Below are 27,783 nucleotides of genomic sequence, written 5' to 3'. Positions count from 1 at the left end.
TTCATTTTCCACGATTGATATGAACTCAGTTTGTTAACTGTCAGTTGTTGGTGTAGAGATTATTTTAATTGGCGCAATAAATATTGCAACGTTGCAAGTATTTTGGCAGTCAATTTAAGTCATTTAATTTACAATATAAATAAGATTATAAAATATCCATTGATTTTATCGCCAAAACGTGACAGACACGAGATACATCAAGCAACAGGTCGGCAACTCCCAGATTGATGCAAACATCCACGACGACTGACAAATGAAGGTATCTTGGATCGATTCCAATGAGTAGAGCAGCAATTTGTAAGGTTCAATAGTTGTAACGATTTCGCAGTTCAAGAATGACATCCGAACGTCGCCGCGGGGCGCCACCAATTAACGAAAAATAAGTAACAAGTGAGATATTTCAAATCTTTAATTATTGAATTGCACACAGTGGCAGGTCAGTAAAACATTATCATTCATATAACTTTATATAATCATATTATGTAATATTACAGCTAAAGTTCAACGAATCAGGTACTTCATGTATATTCTATGGAATTCTATCGTAAAAAATCGATGGAATCTATTAGTAGATAGGTATACCTTATATTTATTGACATTTAGTTACATGACACTTTTAAACTGTGGCTGATAGTATCGCTATACTAAATAATCCTAGAAACAAAGTTGGACCGAATAGAACTCGAACTCACATCATTCACTTTTCGGGTGAGTGCTATCGCTTTTAATTAAGCCATCGATCATTATATGTTACATTCAAATTATTTTTTATAACTACGTTCTAACTGTGGTATTTCAACTAAATTATTACGCGAATTACAATCTGTCTTCCACTCTGTCTAACTTGTTTTCTAGGATTTTCCTAATAACTATATGTAATTCTGAGGTTTGTCAAAATTATCTTTTTTTTCTATAATAAAAAATCTAGCATTTTTAAAACTTGTGTATAAATGAATCTGTATAAATGAATGAAACTAAAAAAATAATAATTACAATTAATAATCATTAAATCATGATTTTACGTTTGCTCCAAGTTTCCAAGTGTTAAAAGCACAATACATTTTTAATGAACTAAGAAATTTAGATCACACAAAGTTTGTTCCTTTGTATTAATATTGATATAGAGATGTAACAGAATAAATGGACCCATTCCAAATTCCCACAACAAATACATTTAATAAGTAAGTCTAGTCAACGAATAAATCACAAAATTTGAGAACGTAGCCTCAGATATGGACCTATTTTTGTGAGGTGTTTTCAAACGATATTGTATGTCATGAAGCCTACTATTGAGGCTAAGTTAAATTCGTCTGATGATTCTTCAATTTAGCATATGAACCCATCGAGTATACAGAATACCAACCTACGTAAATTCTAAGACACCTCCGAATTGCAGAAATCTACATTTCTTGGAGCTTAGATAGTGATGGATGCTGTCCTTTTAACGTTAGAAATATTCGATTTTTCAAATTCAAACTCATACACATTGGTACGTAAACAGTAACATAATTTCAAATATTCTTTGATTGAATTGGCAAATTTCACCCTTCTCCTTAAGAAATTGTGGACAATAATTTAATAAAGTCAATATAGATACTTTTAGTTGTAAATGGATAAGTCAGGGTATATAATTAAAGTGCATTTCAATTTAAACCACCAACTTTGTCTACCAGCATATTATTATATCGCACAACAAATGACGTAAATACTATTGAAATAGTTTTCCGATTGACATCATATGTTTAAAGCAGTGTGTGATCGAACAATGAATTACAATTGGATGAAATCCAAGACGAAATTGCCGGTGCGTGTTATGCTAAATAGTTACCACTGCACACCAGTTGCCAAAATATTAAAATATGGTATAATCTTCTTTGGCATTTTACATCATTTGTATACGCGAAAATGTTTAATAGATTTTGCGGCATCTCGACATGCAATTTTCTTCACAGCACACTATTTCGGGAATTCTAAACATAGATATACTTTACACATTTCGTGTAAGAGATTTTGACGCTTACAAATTGATGTCCTTACAATCCAGCCATGAAATTATTTAAACATAATATGTTATATGCTACATCGCCCATGCCCCATAATAAATGAAAATAAAATGAATACTTATTGACTTAGTGACACATTTCCAATAGTCACTAATCAATTGATAACGTTCAATCACAGGTATATGGATATTTAGAAAAATAAATACATCAAGTAGTGTGATAGATGTTCTTTGCATGGCCGAAATGACCTTCAGGTGGCTGGAAGAGGTATGTACTGCGGATGCCACCTGAGAATGAGAAACTGACGTTGATTCCATGGCTTGCCCATGCTTTGATTCTAGAGCATAACAGGGCGAAGTAAATATTATATTATCCATCCACCTTGAAACCCACTAAGCTGACAATCCATTTGAAAATATTAAAGTTTATTCTTTTACATGAAGCGAGCATTATAAATTATAATGTAAAAACGTTCACTATTAAAACGAAGAAATAAGTAATATTATTTAAAGTAAGTACACCGAGTGAGCTAAGTATGCACCTAAACTCACCTCACGCAAGTCGAATACTTAAACTTATCATTCTTATCAATATTCGAAACAATTTGGTTGAAAACAGTTATTGCGTTTCCAGTTTGCGTTATCAATTACAGGTTAGTTCTGCATCCTGGGAGGACAAACAACTGATTCTCCCTTTATCAAAGATACTTATCAAGGCCACGCAAAATCGTGAAGCGTTCCACATTTTTAGGTTGAGCAAGTGGCTGACATCCATTTCTCGTAAAAAACAAAATCTGTCAATACAAACCTCCACTCTGTGGAGGCCCATATGATCCTATCAGGATCGGACATGGTCGGGAAGCATTATTTGAGCGTAGTTATACGCAAAGCAGCCAAGCCACACAAACCTAAAATAGAGATAGAAGCACTTTTATGTAAAATGTGTTTCTTTAAATCCACAAAGCCTCTGTATACTATTTATAACTTTTGAATGATATATATTATATAGTTATATGATTTTGTGTAACTTATAAAGAGATAAATGTACATTCTTCAATGCAGCCAACGCTTGTTTTTGTAAGAAAAATCGTTATTTTTGCATCTATTTTCTTAAAAAAACCTTCTAAGTTATTCAAGTATTATGGGAATTTCAAAATTCTGAAAATAATTCGAAAAGCTTGTAAATTATACATTAATATTTAGCTGGCTGGCACTATTTTGTGTTTAAAATGAAAAACATATAATGTAATTGAGAAAATAATGTTTATTAATTGAATATAGAAGTCAGGATTTTAATAATTAGGTAAGTACATAATATTATCATTTGGCTGCTTTTTGCAGAACGAATATAGCATATTTTTAGAACGCATTTATATGACATTTTTGTATGACAGCAGCTTGGTTGCTTTATGCAAATCGAAAATGTCATATTCTGCGATTTGCAAAATCTTTAAAACGCATTTATATGAGATTTTTACATGACAGCAGCTTGGCTGATTTGTGCAGAACGTAAAACAAACGTCAGATTATGGAAATCACAATAACTCATGTTTTTCAAAATTGTGGCTTGGCTGCTTTGTGTATAACTACGCTCTATATTCGAGGGCTTAGTGTCAAACAACACTATCTACAAAAGTGTAACTTTACAGGAGAGCCAATAATCGTTATTTTAGATTCTTGTAACTCAACAAGGGAAATGTTTATTTAAGCCCTAATGTTAATATTTTATAATTTATTGTGTATTGTACATTTATCTTGCTTATGATGATGTTAAAATTTATAGGGATAGTTTTAAAAAAATATGAAAACAAGGGTAACTTATGTAGTTAGCGTTAAACTTTACTGACGATTTAATAAGAAATTAGAAAAGATTGACATAACGTTGTTTGACTATCATGTAGCCGTAAATTTAAAATAACGTTATCTCAAAAAAAAAAAAAAAACACTTTTTTGTAGATAACGTTGTCTGACTTTAAGCACTCGTATTATAGTAGTTCTTATTTACACTTTGTGGCACGTACATATAAGTCGGATAAAAACTACAAACCATATAAAGATCTTTTATAACTTTTGGACTGTGTGTAAACATACCTAAGTGGAGGTCAGTCGGATAAAGCCACGGATAGTATACGTCTTATATTACAGCCTTAAGTAAAGAAAAATAAAAATATATTTTAACTATCTCCATTAAAACCAAGGAATGATAAAGAAGTTCTAAGATCGTAACATCCGAAAATACTCTGGAAGTACGCTAGACAGTACGTACCCAGCACTTTGTAACACCTATACCCGCCTCAAATCTGGTATAAGACAAAATAAAATGATGACAGCTGATCCATAGTTATAGTGTGTTCCAGAGTGGCCACGATCCTAGTGACGAGGAAAACGACTAAGGAGATACAAGCTTAGCAGATGTAATCTAAAATGGTGTTAACTATAAATTCTTCGTTGAAAGACATTGTATTCGTCAAAATAAAACACAACATGCTGTACCCGGTACTTATTTCACATGATTTATTTATCATCAGATCTGAAACTGATCTGAATATTTACTTATGTGGCACAAGTGGGTACCTACTAAATATTATATGTATTTTTTAAATTATTTAATTAATACGATATTTAATTTTTTTAGAATAAACGTGTTTCGGACGTACCGCAATGGGCCAAGATAAAAATTGTAATGATTCTCATAATTTATTACAAAAACACTTTTCGCTTTTCCTTTAATCTTGCAGTAGATATGCCGAAATAATTCATGATATTTATGTTAGCAAATTTTACAAGCTGTTTTAATATCGATAGGTTGGGGAAAAAATAAAATACTCATTGTAAGTATATGTAAAACAAATAGTAATAAAATTTTTGGGGGTGGAAATATTTGGACCGGAGTCATCAACATCTGCATTATAAAATTCGACAAATAATGACACTCATCAAAAACTATTCGGTTGGCCGTCGATTAGCGGAATTGTCAAAAACGTTTTCATATTTCGAACTAGGAATGAATACCTTACTTCGAAGAACGCATTTATTTTTGTAATGCTTATTAATGTAATTTTAAAATAAAATATATAAACGGAATCTGTGCTACGGAAACACTATGGCCAACTTTCTAAGAACGTATCTAGGCGGTAATGTATGTATAATTGTATCAAAATAAAATCCATTACAATCGTTACACTTGTATCACACATATTTAAAACAATTTGGTAAACAAAATATAAAAGAAAGGACGATTATTATTTTACAATTATTGATAAGCATTCAATAGTTTGTATTGTAATATTATATTATCCAAATCTGATTATATTTTTGTTTGCAATAAAGATCTTTCAAGTTAACTCCAAGTCATTCAAATTCAAAACAATGATATTATCGTTTTCCTGCGGGAATTTCCACAAGTCACCTAACACCCCCCCCACGGAATGTTTGAAAGCTTCGAAACGTGGCGAGCTTGCGGCTGACTTCTCTTGTTTCAAAAAATGTATTAAACGAAGCAGTTAATTACTTTCTTTAATAACTTTGTGACAGAGAAATGTCTTTCAATTATTTTTCAACGCTTTGTTATAAAAAACAATGAAACGCAACACACTTTTGAGACGGGAGAAAAATTAGTTTGGCTTACTTACAGTGTACACGGAGCTTAAAATGCGGATTCATTTACATATTATTACAAACTGCAACAATACATATTATTTATTACAAATATAAATGGGCATGGTGAATTGACTAAAACCTTCTCAGACTGAGCCTAAATACACGAAAATCAAGCTTAAAAAGATTCATGGTTTATTGCTTAAATAAGCTACTATAATTAAGGGGGGACATGCTCGTCGAAGGTCAAAATTGAGTTTTTATTGTATTTTCAAACCATGATCCTGGACACTCCTTAAACGTTGTAGATGATCTATTTATATAATTTTGAAGCCTTATTATCCTTTATAGTTATTTTAAACATTTGATGACTGCATGAAGTATTTTTGTTACATAAAATAGTATTCTTTTAAACCTCTCGCTCTAATGTTTTAGAATATAGTCATATTTCGGTACATAACTGTGCAGTGGTGTTAAGATTTTTTACATTTATTAATTTTTAAACGCATTTATAAAACCATTAGCATAATTTATTACGAGATAATTTTTGTAAAATATTCACGATAAAAAATTATATTGATAATCTCTGTGATCCCAAATTTGACAAGAATTAGGCATTTTATTATTCAAAAAATCGGCAAGATTAACACATTTGAAGATGATTCTAAAGATACTTATTATAAGCTATGTCTTTGACCATTCAAGTGTGATAAAATTTTTATGAATAATGATTGCTTTATAATAATTATTGACCTAAGAATAAGGTAGTGTTTTTTTGAAATACGCCATTTCTTTTGTCATTCCCCAGTGGTTAAGCTACAACATACGGCCGTAGCCATAAATTGACAAACTAAAATTGAAGTAGGGAGTAAAATGATATTAACGCGCGTGTTTGAACATGTACCGTTTAAAAAAAAAATTAAAAAAATTCGGTTAGGTACATGTTCAAACACGCGCGTTAACATAATTTTACTCCCTACTTTAATTATAGTTTGTCATTTTATGGCTACGGCCGTATGTTGTAGCTTAACTACTAGGGAATGACAAAAGAAATGGCGTATTTCAAAAAAACACTACCTTATTCTTAGGTCAATAATTATTATAAAGCAATCATTATTCATAAGATTTTTATCACACTTGAATGGTCAAAGACATAGCTTATAATAAGTATCTTTAGAATCATCTTCAAATGTGTTAATCTTGCCGATTTTTTGAATAATAAAATGCCTAATTCTTGTCAAATTTGGGATCACAGAGATTGTCAAAATAATTTTTTATCGTGAATATTTTACAAAAATTATCTCGTAATTAATTATACTAATGGTTTTATAAATGCATTTAAAAATTAATAAATGTAAAAAATCTTAACACCACTGCACAGTTATGTACCGAAATATGACTATATTCTAAAACATTAGAGCGAGAGGTTTAAAAGAATACTATTTTATGTAACAAAAATACTTCATGCAGTCATCAAATGTTTAAAATAACTATAAAGGATAATAAGGCTTCAAAATTATATAAATAGATCATCTACAACGTTTAAGGAGTGTCCAGGATCATGGTTTGAAAATACAATAAAAACTCAATTTTGACCTTCGACGAGCATGTCCCCCCTTAAAAGAAATGAAAATATAATTAATATTAAATTCTACCTGTTTTTTAGAAGGTTTGTCGATAGTTATTTCGGTTGTAACACCATTATCAAGACAATGGTGTTACAACCGAAATAGCTATCGACAAACTTTCTAAAAAACCTGTAGAATTTAATATTAATTATATTTTCATTTCTTTTAAAATGGAATTCTACCAAGTAAATGCTAACTCAATTAACTACTACAATTATTTTATTAATTTATATTTCGGATTCAATTAATCAATTGTATAAGTAAGTATTAATGCAGTATGTTTGCCGGCGCCTGTCAAAAATAGCAAGAATTTGAAGACAATATTATATTCACACAAAAAGTCAATTCCATATTATCATTTCCGTGTAATTTTAACAGAAAATGTCATAATATGACAGTACGCAGCACAGATGTCACCAAAGGTGAGGGATGATAACATTAACAATGATTGACGAGTGTCATTAATATATTTCGGAAACACGGGACATACTTGTATTTTAAGGAGAGTATACCATTCGTATATTTTCCCAATAAGATATACTGTTTTAAGCACTGGCTACATTAAACAACACTGAAGTTACCTTTGAAATTTATGGTTTTTACTAATAACCAACAACAACCAAAATTCGGCTATTTGTCATTTAGTGACACACATTTCACTGAGATCCATTATTCTTCGGTTAAAATAAAGTTACATTGAGTTTTTTTTTTTTTAAATTAATTTGACATTATAAAACATCAGATATTTTCATCTCTCTGACGGAAATGATATTATCGTACAGCATAAAAATACATAATTTGGAACACCTCAGAAAGACATTAATATTATGTTATTAATTTATGGACAGTCATATTATAAACCCGTACCTACGTATAATACATCTTGCGGCCAGTCAGAAAATAATTTTCACCGAAGTAAAAAAAATACTTTCTACATAGACGAGTTAAAAAAAAAATGAATGACAGTTTTCCTGAATACCTGGTGAGTGTGCGAGAAATTATTCTCGAAAATGAAATACGGGTGATGGATATGCGACATAACAAACGTGACCTTAATGCAATATATTTTTTTCGATTCTGTATTTTAAAAATATATTAACCTATATTACATGCCAAAACAAAGTGGCGCCGATCCGTCTTATAAAATGTATGAAGGTTGTTTTTTGAAGCTCATATTTATTTTCATTAACAAAAAGCATAGGTACAGCATAAATATGTGATCTTACTAAACTTATGCAGTTAACGTTAATCAACCGTTAATAACCAGTATAATAGAAGCTTAATTACCAGGCAAATAATCACAATATTAACTTTATATTACTATAATATATAATATATTAATCAGCGTATACTGTATAGTATAAATATAAATGAGCCATATTGTGCACTATTAGTATTGTAGGAATTGGTAGCCACAGAAAAAAATAATGTTATAATAATATGGTATATTAAAAGAGGGTGGCATTCATAAGTATATCATATTTGGCAATTTACGCTTTGATAGTACCTATACGTATGGCATGAGGTTTTAATTTTGTGCATCTAAATATTAAATAATTAGAAGATAAAAAGAACTTTTTATATACCTACAACGTTTTTAAATTTTCTGTTGAATCATATAAACTTGACTTGACTAGCTTAAACGATCATAGAATACTGAAATGTCATATTGACATTTCATTTTGATTTCCATAGTAACGCACGTATATATTAATAATTTAGTTGCTAGGACCATCCGCTTAGCAACAAATAATGGTGTCGAAATAACTTTTCATACAAAACAGAATTAACTGAAAATGAATTCAATGCTACTTAAAGATAGCTAACAGTATTAAAAAATGCATTGGCATCATGTTCTGATATATTCTAAAAGTTTCAAATGTCTAGCTAGTCGGGAAGTTAGTTAAAAATCGATTGCAAGATTTGTACCAGACAAAGAACCACCGGACATATTAGAATACGAGCTAAGAAAAACGTTGTAAAAATAATAATGAAAGCTCTGGGGATTTTACTGTCTTTATATGTACAATACTTATTGCAGTAAAATTAAATCCTGGACCAAGTCGAATTAAAACTTTTTTTTCGATTCTTCTTACAACATGTTTCTGAAGTTTTTCCAAGAGTTATGCATTTTCCATGAAAATTCTACATTCTTAAATTATGTGTAGGTACCTATATTCAGTCATGAATGAAAAATAATTGATTTCAATTTAAATAAAAATAGTGAAGCAAAAGCATACAAACTTTAAGGAAAACATAATGTTAATTATAATAAAACAAAATGTATAATAGGAACTTAGGCTACATAATTTAACAACTAACGGTATCGGTTTCGTCCGTTAGTGGTAAAATTGACCTACAAAAATACTACAAAAATTAAATAAAAATATTATTTTATTTAATTAACATAATACCTCTCCAACAAGAATAATAATTTGAGTATGTTATAACTCCATTATAACTTTATTTTATTATATTAATATAATATATTGAAGTACATTAACAATTGTTTAAATTAAAAAAATAACAATATTATTAGACTTGGTTTGAACATAACATCACATATATTATATATAATGGCTGATGTGTATTTCAAAAATTGAAAAAAGATATTTTGCTTTTCACCTACTAAATTCCACTACTAAACCCATTCAAAAACAAGAGTTATTATGATTTACCACCGTAATAACTAATAACTAATAATATATTGGTAAGACGTGTGAACCGATGTATTATTGCAATCATGGTTAATTAACGATAGCAGGGCCAGTTTAATTTTTGTTTCCAAATCCATAAACTTGATCAATAATTATTGTCCTTTGCCCTTGCTAACATGAACAAGATTCCTTTAAAAATGTAACTTTCCCAGCTTGATTTTTTTTTTCAAACCGATAGAGCGGGTTGTAATCTTGAGCCCCGCCAATAAGTTAAAAATCAATTCCATTTCCGTGTATAATTAACATATAAAATTAGTGTAAAATGACGTATCTATTATCAATTACCTATCCCTCGAATCAAAATCAAAGCTAGTTTCCTGGCATTCCTCGTAAAGTACCATGGGCTTAGTGCTACACTATTTACCAGTGGCGAAGGGTGGAGCTAGGCTGTTAAGATCCGCCATAAATAGTGCACACTAACCTTTGACAGTTATACGTATTTGTTTTTATTGAAATAAGACTACAATTATTTACAGGTGTTTTTTTTAGGTGAGTTTTTAAAATTCAATTAAACCCTGCGAAAACTAAGATATAATAGATAATAGTCAAAAAATACTCATCTATCTATAAAATATTTAAAACTATGCAATTAAATCATACATAACTTTAAAAATTTTATAGATAGAATAATATTTTTTGTATTATAGTTTGGTTTAGGTAGGGCTTAATAAATTTTAAAAAAAATAAACGAACAATATGTGTAATATTATGTATTATCCCACGAAAACAAATAAGCATGAATAAAAAAGTGTGCACAAATTTGTCGTATCGCCCAAAATATACCAAAAACTATTATGGTTTAGTTTAGGCAGGGTTTAATTGATTTTTAAAAACTAACCAATACCATCAGTAAATTGTAGCCTTTGTTCAATATAAACAGATATGTATGACACAAAGTTTGATATTCACTATTTATGGCTGATCTTAACAGCCTACCTCTACTCTTCGCTACTGCTATTTACAGTATGAAAAAATATACCATTACATAATATTATCTACGCGAAACAATATTAAACTCATTATAGTAATATAGGCATTTGAATGTCAGAAATTATTTAATATACTTACATCTTTTTTCGAATAACGTCAAGCAAGAACATTTTTCTGTGATTTGTGGGGTGCCGCATGATACTTAGAGGAACCCCTACGCTTTTTCAAAATTATTACATAAGATTTCCGTTAGCAATTTACCCAACGGAAGGATTTCTGTCTTGTTATTTCTTCATTCAGTTATGCTTAGACATTTTTATTTTGTTGGCCGCGTCAAAAATAGATTTGGTATATAACGGGAAGTTAGTTTATCAAGTGGAAAACAACAAGATGGTCGGGAGGAGTTTTTTCAGTTAATTATAGAAATCGACGATGGAAATACGGGATTATATTATAGAAAATATAAGTAGACATTTATTATCGCGTCCCTGAAAAAATAATCGACATATTTTCCGGATTATTTGGGTGCAAATTCCAACAACTTAATTTAGGAATTGTGTCGATGGAAATATATTTAAAACAAAAATTTTAATTGTCTACCACCTCAACCTTAAGGGCAGGTGATTTATAATATTATTTCAGCACAGAAATCGGTAAAATTACTTCATATTTAAAAAGAGAAGTGTCAAATAAAAATAATATGCATTGTCAACATATTAATAGATATCAATTGAACATACCAACATAACGATGGTTTGTTTAGTGCACAGTTATTATATGTCCTGTTTTTGTCGAAATTGAGTTAACATACACGAAATGTTCATATGCACCATATCTTTATGCTATAAAAATATTGTACATCCAAATAGGATATTTTAGAAGATATTTATCATTCAAATACACAATATGTCCATTTCTCATGTATCTCAAATTTTAAACTTCGATTTTTTCAAAACATACTAAACTGGACATAGGTACAATATCTGTGCACTAAACCATCCATAATTTAAAAAACACATCAGTGTTTTCTTGTAAGTATATAGGTAGATATATATATATTCTAATGGATTTAAGTTTTGTACTATATATCCCATTTGAGTCGTTTTTTGCGACCCGGGATTCGCCTTTCGGCATCTTCAGGCACATGCGAACTCACCAATGGTAAATACACACTGACAACGAATACAGTTAATTCTAACTTATACACTAAATTAACACAATAAAGTAGGTAGAAACTTTATCACGTACCCAACAAGTCAATGATCACAATAAAAAACATAAACAAATTATGAATAGTTGAAGTGAAAAAATATCTTTTAAATGCATTAAATCGTCAAAACCCTAAATAATCGATCATTAGATACCTATTCACTAATAACACAATCAATAGGCGTAAAATCGTAAATACTGGGTAACGTATTGGGAATTTAATGGATGGAATATAATATATTACAATATAAGTATATTATGTATCTCTGAGATGCTTTCAAATTATCTATATTCAATAAAGGTATGTTATATTTTCAAATCTTTTGAATTATTCATTGAATATAAGAATAGTTTACTATAATATCAATTGACAATGTCTGTATGTCAGATAATACGGACCCGGATAAAAATATCCATAGATAATTTTAATTGGTGAAATTATTACACTATTCCGTAGGAATCGGTTCTAGCGACTGGGTTTCACCTTTAAGCATCTTCAGGCGATATGTATCATAGACAAAGGTATAGGTACATAAAGAGGAGAAATCCGGGTCGCTAAAGCCGACTTCCATAGAAAATCCCAAAAAAATCATTTAAAATTTAAAGTCAAATTCCATCGAATACCCTCGGTCGATATTAAAAAGATAACTGGTTTTAATATTTTTTTATTATGACCTGATAGTGGCTTCCGCAAGTTTTTCTTACATAGGGTAAGTAACAATGAAAATCCGCTGAATATGTAGATACCACAATTGATTGGCCATTCAGTGTAAAACTAATTTATTTGCAATCCGCCCATAACGATTACTACGTGTAGTTTATTTTGTTTTAATATGTCGACTATTTATATTGCCTCTAGAATCTCATTTGGATCTGTGGGTCTATTCTATACACAAGGCGGCTATCGACGGCTAAAGTGATAAATATTATCACTTTATCATATTTATGTATTGAGGTATTATAATTAATTGTTACAATAAGTTAACCGTCTAGCTAAACCGTCAAAACTGTCTTTCTCGCTCTAAAAGTTAACACAGCTAAGAGATGGGTTTTTTAAACATACAGCTTTTTGACAGCTTAGTTTGACGGTTAACTTATTATAACAATTAGCGCCCTCAGTGCATACATATAATAAACTACCGTCGATAGCCGTCATGTATATACAACAGCTTCGCTGAGCCGTCTCACGGAGAGGTTTCTTAACAGATTTTTGTTTTACAAGAAATGGTGAAGCACTATGAAAAATAATTTTCCGGACCCGGGATTCGAACCCGAGACCGACGACTTATAAACCGACAAGTTACAGCTAGAGCAATGCTGGCGTATACCTACACCATTAGACATATTTAACGGAATAATTGGATGGGGGTACAAACGAGGGTGTACAATGTAAAAGTTTGCTAAAAGCCTTAAATGGAAATGGGGGGACACATAGCGACAATCGCTACACAGATTTAGTGATTCAGTGGTACTCAAAAGATACGCTGTATCGACGAAATTGGGGAATTACGTAGGAAGTACGTAGAAATGCAGCGAACATGGCCGAGATGAATGGAAACAGCTTGAAGATGCTTTTACTCAGCAGATGATTAATCTGGAGTCAGTATTAAGATGGATGATTTTAGGTCTTTTTACACATGACGTTAGAATGTTTTGTTAAACGTTAAATGACCCACATTAAAGTAGAATTAATAAAAATAACTTTGTTTCAAAATTAATCTAATCAAACATGTAATTTAGAAAAACTTTGTAAGACATCATTACTACCTACAAGGAGAAAATTTCAACATAAGGATATGTGGTAATTCTTTATTTACAAGTAGCTACAATTTTAGTTGTTAACACGAAGCAATATTTTGTGTGCAATGTAATATTAACTTAATCTATTTCGTTTCAGTGATTGCAAATCATATAATAATAAATAAAAGTATAAAAAATAAAATAGGTTATAATAACAGATTATTTTATCAGCTATTAACTTGAGGCTCTAAAAGTCTCTTGCCACGACTATGATGAATCGGAATGGATTAAGATATATCTACATATTTCAACAATTCAATCTAACCGAATCTAGCACGCCTTATAAAAAAGAATTCCGCGCATTTGAACTATGCCATTCCCAACCTCTTCGTGTTATTTTACGTCAAGTTGTATGGTATTAATAGCTCAAACAAAATAGGTCATTGGGATTATCGATGAATCCTATAAAAACGGGCTGCATACATTTCGCCAATCCCCGCCGATTGATATACCAACGGTTAGATGCATATTCATTTATTTTGAACAAAAAGCTTATCGCGCTCAATGCTAGGGAACTTCTTGGCTTCTTGCTCTCCCGACTGGAATAATATTGACGTTAATTTTCACGAAAATTCACTACGCAGTGCTCCATCTTGCGGCGAAAATTTAAGCCGCGGTGGACGTACGGCAACACTAATTTTCAATTGCCACACCAGATGGAGTGCAATGAAAATTTAAATAATATCGTGAAGGCAAGTCAACCAATTTTATTTATCGCTCGATTATATTACAATATAAATTATATTATAATTTATATAATAGGTATGTCGGTTATCTACGATTATGATGCACCTAGAAATTATTACGGAAGTAGCTTATACAATATTTTTTGGTGGTAAGTAAGTAATACAAATAATGATCAATTAATAATATTTTAAATTTGTATTCACCACATACAAAAGTTTAATTTGTTTTATGCATGTACTTCATTTGCACCATACTAATGTATTAATACCAACCATATTTTATAAATGCTTTTGTTTTTATAATATAACTGATATCTTACAATATTCAGTTTTATTAATAAAATATATTAAACTGACAATCAAAAGCACTCTAAAATTGCAATATATTTGATATGATTATTAATTAAAATAAAACACTGTACCTATCACTTATTTTAATATTCGACAGTACCGGTTTCGCCCGCTTCAAGGAGATATTGTCAACTGGTCTTGTATAATATTAAAATACGTGGAACTTACACTACATAATACGGTGTTTTATATTAATTAATACAATGCAAAGAATTGACAGCACCGTAAAAGAAAATATTTTATAGGGTCTAATCGAATGTCGAGTGTAAGAATTGAGATTAAAGAAAGAGATCAAGAACATAATTCTCACTAGGTATGTATATAGAACTTGAAAATTTCAATATTATAACCTATCTGTCAGTCAATCTGTCAGTGTAATATAAATGTACAAATTATTATAGTTTTTCTTGCAAAACCAAAGTGAAATCAATAACAGAGTTTTGATGATACGACATTCTGGTTATCAAACCTTGAATAATATTATAGTGCATAATATTATGCATAATAGAAATTCATAAGAGCTGGGTTTCTGGGAACATAAAAAATAACTTCAGACAAAATCTCGACATACGATTTTTTTAAATTACCTATTTATTAAGCATCAAGTAACATATTCCAGAACGTACTTATATGTTAGTCACTATAGGTCAACTAGTTTATTAAAGCTCTTACCGAGTACGAAGATAAGGGGGCCACTTGACGTGGCGACGTAGTGACGGCGGTAGGGCTTCGAGCGCCATTGAGGGCTCCATACCCTCCGGCGGATCCTGGCCTGCCATGGATTGAGCTCTGCAAATCAGCAAGGAGAGCATCTAGAAAAAGAAGAAAACACTTTATTTATACGAAAAAAGGCAAAGCTACATAAGAATAATATTTTAACATTTGGTTTATTTGTACAATACACCCCCCAAAGGGATGATTTATATAATATACTGTATATTGAATCACATATAGCAGGGATGTCCAACTTCCAGGAGACTGTGTTCTACTATCTGTATTAAAACTGATAATGGTCCATCACAGTTTCTCCTTATTATTATTGTTCAGCATGAGAAAACGTTCAAACTGAGATGTTACAAATTAAACAACAATTTATTTGTCTCTCAGCAATGATTAATTTCCCTTTCGTCGTATAAATAAGTTTTGGTATTCTTTTGAGCGTTGTACACATCGCCAAACTATTATCCTAATGTACAAAGAGCTCCCTGCGTGACGGTAAGGGGAGCTGCGCCTCAGTTAAAATCGCGGGGATTCACATATTCGCTTTCTTTTACTCAGCGCACTGCGGTGGGCATCGCCTGACAGGGCTCTAGACTGGGGGCCCGGGCTCAGTAGGGGCCCAGCGCGACCAGTCGACCAGATAAGTGAGATAAACACACATCACAAATTTGCTTAAATAGTAAAAAAAAGTCGCCTGCTGCGCTATTTTCCTCTGATAGTTTTATTTAAAATTATTTGTACGTATAATTTTTAATTGTGTATCGATACTCGACAGAATCAAAATTTTAGCCTGGGGGCCGTTTCAGGATGTGGGGGCCATGGCGGTGGGCCATGGGTGATGAATTGCGAATCAAGTGCTAGGTCCCGAGGGGTTACTCACAGTTAATTTGAATCTCTTGGTTGAAATCATATCGGGTATATTACAGCGGAATTCATACGCTTTTAACATCTTAACAACTCGATTCATATGGTGTAATCGACAATAATCCATGCCTTGATAGACGCGTTGGACATGCCTGATATAAGATGTAGGTCCGAGTAGATAGTACCTATTCGAGAATCGTGTGTTTTTTTAATGCTGTGCGTTTTATAAAATATCGCATACAGTGGAGCACACCTCTCACGTGGCAGATACTAACCTATATTAAACATAATTACATGAACATCATTTTCAAAATACTTATAATTGTTGATAAAATCGAAGGCATGACAAATTATTTATTCTAGCAAATATAATATAATAACAAAATATTTATAATGAGCTGAAAGAACAACAATATGCCATGTTAACTGAAATTTCTAAATCGACTACTTAATAACATACATATTATATAGTGGATTTTAATTATATTTGTGATTATTATCAAGTAGAATCGTTAATTTTAATATATTTTTAGCAATCTAGTGGATTTGACAAAAAAAATATCCGTCAACATTGCAAAATCTTTTATACAAGATATTTCACGAGTCATATTTTATAAAATATAGATTATCACGCTGAAAAGATTATATAAAATATTCCTCATAAGAAATGATGTTTGAAATATATAACTTAGTAAGTAAAGTATTATTATATTTCAGGAGTGAATAATAAATAAAGAAGAATAGTTTATTTTTATACTTTTGATATTAATTATGTGACAACCGAAATATGTATTGACTAAAAACCGAACCTGCAAAATTTACCAAATATGGTTTAAATTATGTTTGTTTAACTGACTGTTTATTAAAAAAATGTATTTAATTAACTGGTAGAGCTCGTATTAAAATAAGTAATATTAAAAAGATTTTCTGTACACACACGAAAACATTGCTTAGATTGAAAATCATTGAATAAATTAATATTGATTGTTGAACTGGGTTAATAGAAGATACGTATAATTAATGTCTGCTTAAAATCGGTGACCCAAAATAGACTGGACAATAATTTATATTTTATTATTTTGACTACATAGTAATTCCATTGGCATTATTAGGGTTTTCAATACACTGTAAATTAAAAACAAAAGTTTTTGTTAAATTATTTATTCTGGAATAGGACGAGGTAAACACACCGCATAATATACATATTATGCATTTTAATTCGTATATAATACAATAATAATATATTCATTGACCTGTGCATAGCTTGTTTGCAGACTCATAATAGCACTGTGATGACAAGTGAAACTGGTCGACCCTAACTTATTCACTACAATCGGCATTGAGATTTCTGGCTGAGTGATTCTTCAGGTGGGCGGATGTGCACAGACAGGTTTTTACCTGGACCCGCTGAAGGTTTCGTAACAAATATAATATTATAAGAATGCCAACTGAATACTCAATATTATGTGCCCAGTGTGTTATGTTATGCTAATAAACTGATAAAAATACAATTGAAGTACATATAAGCAGAACATAATCGTATATATTCGATCGCATATGGACGAAGAGACGCAAATTAATCCAAATATTCAAGGAATATAAAATAATTTTTTTTGCGAAATAAAATAATATCTATACTTTTTACTAATTCTGAAACAGTCTCAACACAACATTGAAGAGCGCCTAATGCCGGGTCCACACAGGCAACATGTCGCGCGACAACCTCGTTAAATTTTACGATAATTATCATACTTATCGTAAAATTTAACGAGGTTATCGCGCGACATGTTGCCAGTGTGGACCCGGCATAATGTTCATTACGCCATAGTATGAGTCCACATAACGGTTGTGGAAACGTGGCAAGTGGTGAAGGGATTAACAAATTTACTTACTTCTGATAGATAGTAGTAATATTTCTAATCTAAGATAATGAATTATATGTATGTTTGAGTTAAATTGGCAATGGCATTCAAAGTGTGCGTCGCGAGTAAACTTCGGGGGCGCCGGAGGCTGTTAAACAATCTTAATTAAATGCGATGGTACAATTTAAATTACTATACCATTATCACAAATATTACGCATTCCGTTAAATCAGATAAAACTTCCCAATGGATAATTATTACCGATCAACATCTTTCAGAAAACCTTAATAATTAAGGTTTCAAATGCGATTTTAACGAGAAAATTGTCGATCTACTGCAGACAGAAGTCGGCAATACATTACTCGCAAGCATACAAATAAATGTTTGCGAAGCATTTTCAAAGTGCCCGCTACTAATTTTGTAAAATACTTTTATATATGTCAAAGACAGTCCCTAATTAAGAGGGATGCCATTCTACCTTGAATCTACTAGATTCTGAAAAAAAAATATTTTCTTAAATCTTTGTGATACAATAAGCGGTCAATATTGTGTCGAAGGCGATTTTTAAATTTTGTATTGCGCCTCCATGGCAAAAAAAAGTTTCAGACCTCTGCTTTAGAATATGCATTTTTAGGGCACCGTGAAAGAATTAAATGGTTACTGAAATGAGCAAGTTTGAAAACCACATGCCAATAATTTTTAAGCATTGTCACATTATGTGCCTATAATTATGATTAACAAATATAGGTTTATAATGGATTTCTTTTAAATACATTCAAGAGTTATGTTAAAAGTATTATAAATTATAACTAATCATGAGTGTCATAATTGTCCATATGAATATTTTACTTGTCATAGAATCTTATTTTACTATTTATATATAAATAAAGAATTTAACAGTTGTACCATAGGTATGGAAAAAGCGATTCGCAGTTGTATTGGCAATGTTTGTTAGTATTAAAACAGACATAGTAAACAATACTAATAAATATGCGAATCGCCCATGGTGCCACTGTACACAGATTTACTTATATTTTCCCAGAAGCCCCGACAATGGCAAAACTCAATGAGTTAGTTCCACCTTCGTAGCGAAAGCAACAAGTTGTCAACGTGTCCACTCTATAATTATTATATAATATTTTCTTTTATTTATCTGATAGAAAAAAAAATATTATTTTATATTTTAAAAACAACTCAAGTCGATATAAAAATACAGTAAATATGACAACGATGGTAACTGATAACTTCTCAACGTTGTGGTCGATAAGATTATTTATGACGATATTTTATAGCTTATCAATTAGTTACCTACCTATAATAATAAACATAATATATTATTCTATCACGGTTCTATCCAAGTTTTCATTATATGAGACTATCTCGATTCGATGTTTTCATATGACCTCACTATAAATCACGTATTAAAATAAGTTCAGAATCTCAGACTAAGTTAAATAAACAGATGTAGTGTTTCTATACAAAAATACAGCGAAATAATTACCAGAGAATTTCACCTAATTCCGAGAACCAACAAAATGGTATGCTAAAAGATACCAAACTATCCTAAACTATAACGATACTAAACCAAACTAGTACGTCTTGTACAGAACATTATTGAAAAATAGTATGGAAGCATTCATGTGACAGTGCATTGTCTCCTTTGTTAGAAATGTGAAAAATAATATTTTTGATGAAAATAAGTATTGCGCAGACATTAAAAATATATAAGTATGTGAAGCTTCCCTTTGTTGGTAATTTGTAGCTTTGTGTCATCCGGAAAATAATAAAATTATGTGAGAGAAAGAAAAATGCCCCTGAGTCACGTTGCTTCTCTATAAATAATAAGGGTGACAATTCAATAAACACCAACATGATAATACAATAGTTATAAAAATACTAACTATGCAACATAGGTTTTAAAAGTAGATTTTTTTAATTAGATATAAAAGGTAATGTTTATGATATGTTAACATGAATATATCGTCGGTGTTTTGTAAAAAGGGCGAATTAACCAAAATGTTACTTTACAGGAGGAGGGTTTTTAACTTTTGACATTTATTTGTTTTTTACCTGTAGATGATTATAAATATTTAACAAGTTTATAATAAAGATTAGAAAGAATACTGTCAATATAATAGGTATTATTATATAATATTTTAAAAGGCCTAATATGTCACTTTTGCTTTTTATTTCGTAATTTTACACAACAAAGCTAGTGGGGTACATATTGTATTTTCATTAAAATCTCGATTTCGCCAAAATAGTTGATTCGCCCTTTTTATAAAACACCGACGATATTAGGTATGTGGATATTTTGTGCATAAAGCGAAATTGTATTCCGAAAATTTTCAGGTTATAGGTATTATTATCTATTCATACTTTAATCAATGTATTCACAGAAACAACCATAGGGTAAATTACCGTCCTATGATAGATATATGATTTACAAACTCGATCAAAATATTAAATGTAGGATATATCTACATAGGTACTGTCCTCAAAGGATCTAGAACAGACAAAATCCAACGGGTGTAGTGGTACATACATAATATAATTAGGTAGGTACTGATAAAAATAACACAATATGTATGCACCTACTGTCATTGTACATACAATAATAATGCACTTTTTGCAATGTTTTGTCCGCTCGAAGAATGTCAAATGAAATGTTTGAATGCATTTTTTATGACTCAACTGGCGATTAGCAGTAGGTACAATTACTAATAAGTTAGTAGAAAATAAAAGGCGTGTCCTCTACCAATATTTTCCAATTCATTTATCATTAATTCAATATTGCATGGTAATAATATTATTAATAAGTTTGATCATTGCTATTTATATATAAGTAAGTATATATAAAATATGACATTAGAAACCCTTGTGGAGAAATGTAATTAATCTGGCATTCACTTAAAAGATTAAATTTTAACTGAAAATAATATACGTAGGTATGCCTATTATTTTTTGAGTAATATTTTGGTAGTAATTATAATGAATGTTTATGAAAACTATACCATTAATATAATATTCAAAACGTCACCGATTAAAAATATGGTAAGTACCTATGGTATAATAATTATAATATTATTGAATATAATAATACAATAATCCCATTGGCGACTTCAATTGATATCTTATGGAAATTGTGATTTTCTCTATGTGTAGGTAAAAGTATATAAAATGTATCAGTTCCCACCTATGCCTTCCGCATCTTCATATATATTGAAAGACTGTGTTGGTTCTGGTTTCAAAGTTGGATCATTATCCAAAACAACACTATACAAATCACTGTCAACAGATGGAACACCAGCCATTTTGGCCAACAAAGTTTTTTTCGAATATACTTGATATTGCTAATATTACAATGTAAGAAACAACACTCTTTGATAACGTATTTTGGAATGTGTCAAATACACTGTTTTTTATACGCGAATACACATCACGCGGTCAAAACGCAGACTGCAAACTGACACAATGACATCATTCCGTATAAATATAAAATGGCAAAGACGGCATTCTGGAGCCAAATAATATAAAACAATCAATGAGCGGCAGTCAGTTTACGCCGGGCAATGTTGTTTCGGACTGAATCGGCATGTGTGAAACTTATGTGAATATTATAGAACTGACGATAGTAGGTAGTAGTATTTTCATACACAAACTTTGTTTGATTTTGATAACAAAACGGGCCCGGAGATACTATTAGAAGAGCATTGAAAGATAAGTCGATAATAAACTATATAGGTAAGTCATACATACACCGAAAAACATCGATAGGAAAACATGCATGTATTGGAGATATCGAAACAAAATGCAACAAAGCCAAAAACTATCGAACATAATATTGTATTTTGGGTTGTTTTAAGTAGTTTTATAAGAGTGTTTAATTTACAATGATGAAACAGTATTGCCAACCATACTAAAGATATAGTACAATCGTATTAAGTAGATATATTAATTATTTTTTTCGCGAAAAATGTAAAATAATAAATTGTACCTAGTACTATAATTTTATGCCTAATATACCAAAAACACTATAATTTGAAGGATTCAAATTTTGAGTGTACCTACTTACGATAGTTTTTTTCTACCTAAGTAGGTACCTACTATAATTTTTAGTCTTCCATACTATAATCAGCATAGAAAAAATAGTAACACTATCACTGTTGCCATATTTTTCTATGCTGATTAGTACAAAGGCGTAAAAACTATAGTATTTTTGAAAAATATATAGTACAGGAACATTTTCGTCTTGAATCCTTTAAAATCATAGTATTTTGGTATATTTGGCGTAAAATTGTAATATTTTATATTTTTCGCTGAATTAAAATTATAGTATTGTACTATAATTATAGTACGGTTGGCTCCACTGAACACTGTAGGTATATGTTTTCCATAATACAGTGAAATGAGACGAGAGACATTACTATTGATTAAGTAGGTAATTAATTCATTAGTTTTATTAGTAAGGGGTATTTTCATAAATATCTAATCATTAAAATGCATTATTCTGATAAACACTCATTCTATACCGACAAGAAAAAAAAACAAACGAACGAACGTCCCATCTACTGCCATATGCAAATATGAAAAATTGTCATTTTTAAAACGTATTTTTATTGATTGATTGCTACGAATTTCCTATTGAACTATCAGACTTACCTGCAGGTATGTGATGGTATTATTGGTTCAGGGGAACAACTTGGGTGCCGTCAAATGTTATTTTCTCCTTCGACTTAAGGTACATTCTCATTCAGTTATTTTTCCTAGCGTATGTTACACCGAATGTGCGAAATTGACTGTTACATGAAATGGGCAAAATTTTGGCTAATTCATGTAATAGTCAAGCCTGTTGCCTTATTCATGAATTAGGTAATTTTTCTGCTGAGTACATGAATTCGCCACGGTATGGAATTCTTGAATTGTCAACATGACAGAAGAAAAAGTAAATTTAATACGGATGGTTTTATTAGTTATAATTGGACATAATATAATATGATTATTATTAGGTTAGGTTAGGTTAGGTTTTGTAATTCTGAATTAAATTATTCAACTGAATGTCCATTTTGAGGTTAGATATCAAGTGTCAACAAACTATCACAAACATTCAATCGACTATTGCACAATTGATACCCAAGCACGAATCAAATCGCGAAAATATTTTTCAATAAAATTCTTCCGTTATCATATTATAGTTCTAGAATTTTTTTTTCGCATAGTAAATGGATATGAACGTCATTTTAGTTATTGATTGGTATATTTTTATATTATAATCAATGACATTTGACACATTTGTTTAGTTGCAAAACACACCACGGAGCGCGATCATCTATTTTGACCATAGATAATATAAATGTACATTTTGACCAATCCATGAGCATTTGATACATTTAGTTTAGTTGCAAAAAATACCACCGTAGCGCTACTATCTAATTTGTCCAAGACATGAAGTAGGCAGAAAAATTACTGCCGATTTCACGCATTCTCCAGATATTTTGTCTAATTCATGAATAAGGCAACGGGCTTGCATTTTTCATGATTTAGGCAAAATTTTGCCCATTTCATGTAATATGCAATTTCGCACATTCGGCGTAACACATAGACAGCCAATAATACTTCGGTATTCTTATTTACTTAGTTGAAAAATCATGACAAAAATGTGTAAACTGCACTCGAGTAAGTAAACACAATATATAAACATAAAAATGGTCGCCATTGCGTATATACCTAATAAAATGGCAACTCAGCGATCTTAATGTTTGTAGAGTTTACCGACTTAACCATGCTGCGTACGCTTGCAAAATAATGTCTTAATAGAAATTTAACAGGATAAAATAATTTTAATAAAATATATTATTCTACTTTCATGTTAGGTAAGTACCTACCATTTTTTTACTCCGATAAGTACGTATATCAATTTTATTTATAACTATCAAATAGTAAATTTCACGAAACACCACATTTAGTCACATATGAAGTAGTTCCGGGCAGGTATGTAGGTACCTAGTATATATTATTATATTATAATAATATGTATCAAATATTATTTTCAAAGAATTTGCAAGCAGTGAATAATGAAAGTCTATCCTAGGATCACCACACGTAGAAATAACTATTCGTCATTGCGGTTTTTATTAAATTTTAAAGCGATAAAACACTGCAGCGTGTAAAACAAAGTTGAATAGCATCCTGCTTTGACCACACTGATAATTAATTCCGAAAATAAGCAGAAAAAGAAACTGCAATTTTTGGCATTAAAGTGAAGTAATTCCATATTCTCTCATACATAGAGCATAGTATGGGCCTCCACAGCGTGGAAGTTATATTAACAGGCGTATTTTACGAGGAATGGTTGGTATCCATTTGCCCAACCATGAACGTTTTTGTCAACGGCGGGTATGGCCGGTATGTCATAATACTCGATAAAAATAAATAAAAACAAGTAAATCAAAAATACATCTAAAAGTTTTTTTAGAATCCTATATAATATAAAAGGAATTAATAGTATAATCGTAATTATTAGAATAAGAAAAATAATTTTATTCAAAATTATAATAATTAATACCTGTTTATTCCAATGAAATGGTTTAGTTAGAGTTAGATGTGATGATAATATAACCGGATAAAAATAATCATTATTATGTTGAAGATAAATTATTGATTTGTTTCAAATGATAAAAAATAGTAATATTTATAACTTTAAATTCAATAAAATATAATATTTTAAAAGTAATAAATTAATTATAATATTATGTTTATTAAAATTGTAATAAACATAACATCCGCAAAACGAAAGCGACATCTGCGCGAACATGACAAAAACTATTCATTTTTTACGACGAAACGTTGGTTAGTTTCTTTGCTAACGATTTTCCTGCAGATTTGAAAGACTTTTCTTTTCAGAAGTATGAATATTCACCAAAAGGTGTTGGTATTCGATTAATTTATTACTAAAAAACGGTTACTAGTTAGTTATATTATTACTAATGCATAAATGAAAATACGTGTGTTTTTATTAATTTTGTAAGGTTTAAAAATAATAAAATTTGTATTAAATTTTCTTCGCATCGTCCGACTCCGTGGACAAATGTGAATGATCTATTTTCCCTTAAAATAATAATTATCGACGACAAGACGTTGGAAGTGTTTATACTGAAAACTAAAAAGAAAACAAATCAGATCATTAGCGAGTTTCCTGTGGGAACGGTCACTTAAGAAAAGTCGTTACGGCACATAAATAAACGTTTTAAAAATTTCACGTCTGTAAACAAAAATCTGAAAACGCGGGGCTTACAGAAAAATTAGCCATGAAAGAGTCGATATAATTTGTAATGCTACCTTGTGTCACCGTTTTGCCGACATGGCAGGAAATCATTTAAGAAATCCTTTTAACGCTTCTTAATGCATTTAAACTACATTTTCACAAGCTGTTAACAGCCTAATAACCTTCATAAACAAATATATTAAAAATATTCGATGGTAATTTACACTAAAAAAAAAATTGAGCATTCATATTACTTAGGTACCTATATACTAAATATATAATCTTATATATAGGGATATCTATTATTTTTTTTCAGAGAATATCAATGCATTTTTGTTTCATTCAATAATTTCCTACTGAAACCAATTATTATCAATTTAGTTAGTAGTATAATACTTACAATTATTAGTTATTTTATTTTTACTATGTTTTTTTGTGATGTAAGCTTATTGTAGTTAATTCATTTAATATTTTCTTTTTACAACAACACTCATATCTATTTATGGTTTTGGCTGATAACGTTTTCTTTAACGTCAAACAGTAAAAACAATCAACATATTCTACTGAGATATGGTTGATTAATTTTGTCTTTTCAAGGGATTCGGCGTTTACATGCTGGTGATTCATGATAATTAATAAAATTAAATTATCAGTTACATCTGATAAATAAATACCAAGTGGTAATAAACTAATTTTGTAAACGGTTGATTTGCTTAAAAGATAATTTGTTTGTTTCAATAGTTAATATTTGACAGTACATTTATTGATTAACATATATTTTTTCTGATATGATTTTATCCTGAATATTACAGCAATGTAGAATATATTATATACATAATATAGGTCTGCAATAATATATTATAATTTTAAGTTTCGAATTCAATTCGAAGACAGTTTATTACAACCGTGTAAAATTGAACGTGGTCTACGCAAAGCGTAGATATCGAATATGTAAATATAATCATACATTTTCTTTTGATAGAATGCCACAATTTTAATAATATACTCTTACATAATCTTATTTCGACCATAATCCTGGTGAATCGTTCAAGGAAACCACATTAATAATAGAAATTAACCACCTTCAAAAACGAGCCATACTAAATACAAGGAATAAGAGTAATAGTTGTATAATTATTAAATCAGGGTTGAATAATAAAATTGTATTGTCTGCATTGAAGGGTGTCTAGCGTCAAGGGGACAGAGCAAATTGGATGAAGTAGAGATGGAGGTACAGTATACTTTCAAAGATGTTGGATTGCTTATATTTTTTTTAAAGAACGTATCGATTAATTTAAGACCTTCATAAACATACGTCATTTAAAAACACCTATATACCCACCGATATATAACTATTAGGCATAAAGTCTACTAAAGCGGACTTGCGGGGCGCTCGCGCATATTCTATATGAATCATCGAAAATACAACGTAATCAAATACGCCAGCGCACACTGGATTTGACGACGCATTGTGCCCACCTGCCCCATGATTCATCGTTTTTTGGCTTCTCAGCGATACGAATTAACGAAAATACAACGTAGTCCATTCATTGAACACGGCAAGCAAAATCACGCTCCTGGAAGCGTCGTCGATAGACGGGCGAGAAGCCATTATTTAATAACAGTGAACTCTTTGTTTAGTTATTGCGTGTCCGATATTTGTGAATATTAATTACAAGCCCCGAGAAATTTAATAATATTTTTATTGCTTTGTTATGAGAGACGCTGATAATAATAATTATTTTGTGCTCCTTGAGCCCCTTATTACATAGGTGAAGGGTAATGCGCGGGTGGGAGGGGGCCTATTTCGTAGAGAGCGCACCGAGCGCCGCGTTAATGGGCTTTATGCCTTAGATAAAATATTTTTGAAAATATGACGTTCAGCGGTACTAGAACCCACGTTCACTGAATTAGCGCCAATGTACTCTACCAACTAAGCTATGTGCGTCCTATCTAATTACGAAGAAATTAATTAGTACTTGATTTCTAAATTTCTGAAACGCTTCACAAATTGCATAATTTTAGCAGTCGGTTAGCCAGTTTCGCTTCGGCTTAATCAGTTGACATTCAAAATTTTACTAGATGTATCTCGTGATTCGTTTATATAATTCAGTCCAATTATCACTCATACATAACAAGGAACATATTTTTTT

The 27,783-nt window shown here is 30.5% G+C and overlaps 1 protein-coding gene across 9 annotated transcripts in view; it reads right to left on the bottom strand.

Annotated features, from left to right (window-relative positions):
- The window catches only part of LOC147064560 (leupaxin-like), a 146,678-nt gene that overhangs the window by 46,370 nt on the left and 72,525 nt on the right, over positions 1-27,783 (bottom strand). For 8 of the 9 annotated variants that reach the window (XM_085958458.1, XM_085958457.1, XM_085958460.1 and 5 more), the window contains one exon: positions 15,593-15,732. In XM_085958458.1, the coding sequence (XP_085814584.1) occupies positions 15,593-15,732 (140 nt within the window). Of the gene's footprint in view, positions 1-15,592; positions 15,733-21,562; positions 22,118-27,783 lie in introns of those variants that run through there. The other variant, XM_085958456.1, reaches the window with a different exon arrangement.

Source organism: Rhyacophila brunnea, unplaced genomic scaffold (assembly GCF_057557595.1).
Source record: "Rhyacophila brunnea isolate RB1 unplaced genomic scaffold, BYU_Rbru_1.0 scaffold_7, whole genome shotgun sequence".
NCBI classification, from domain to species: domain Eukaryota; kingdom Metazoa; phylum Arthropoda; class Insecta; order Trichoptera; family Rhyacophilidae; genus Rhyacophila; species Rhyacophila brunnea.
The sequence above is the reverse complement of the archived record's forward strand: the minus strand, read 5'-3'. Positions and strand labels throughout refer to the sequence as shown.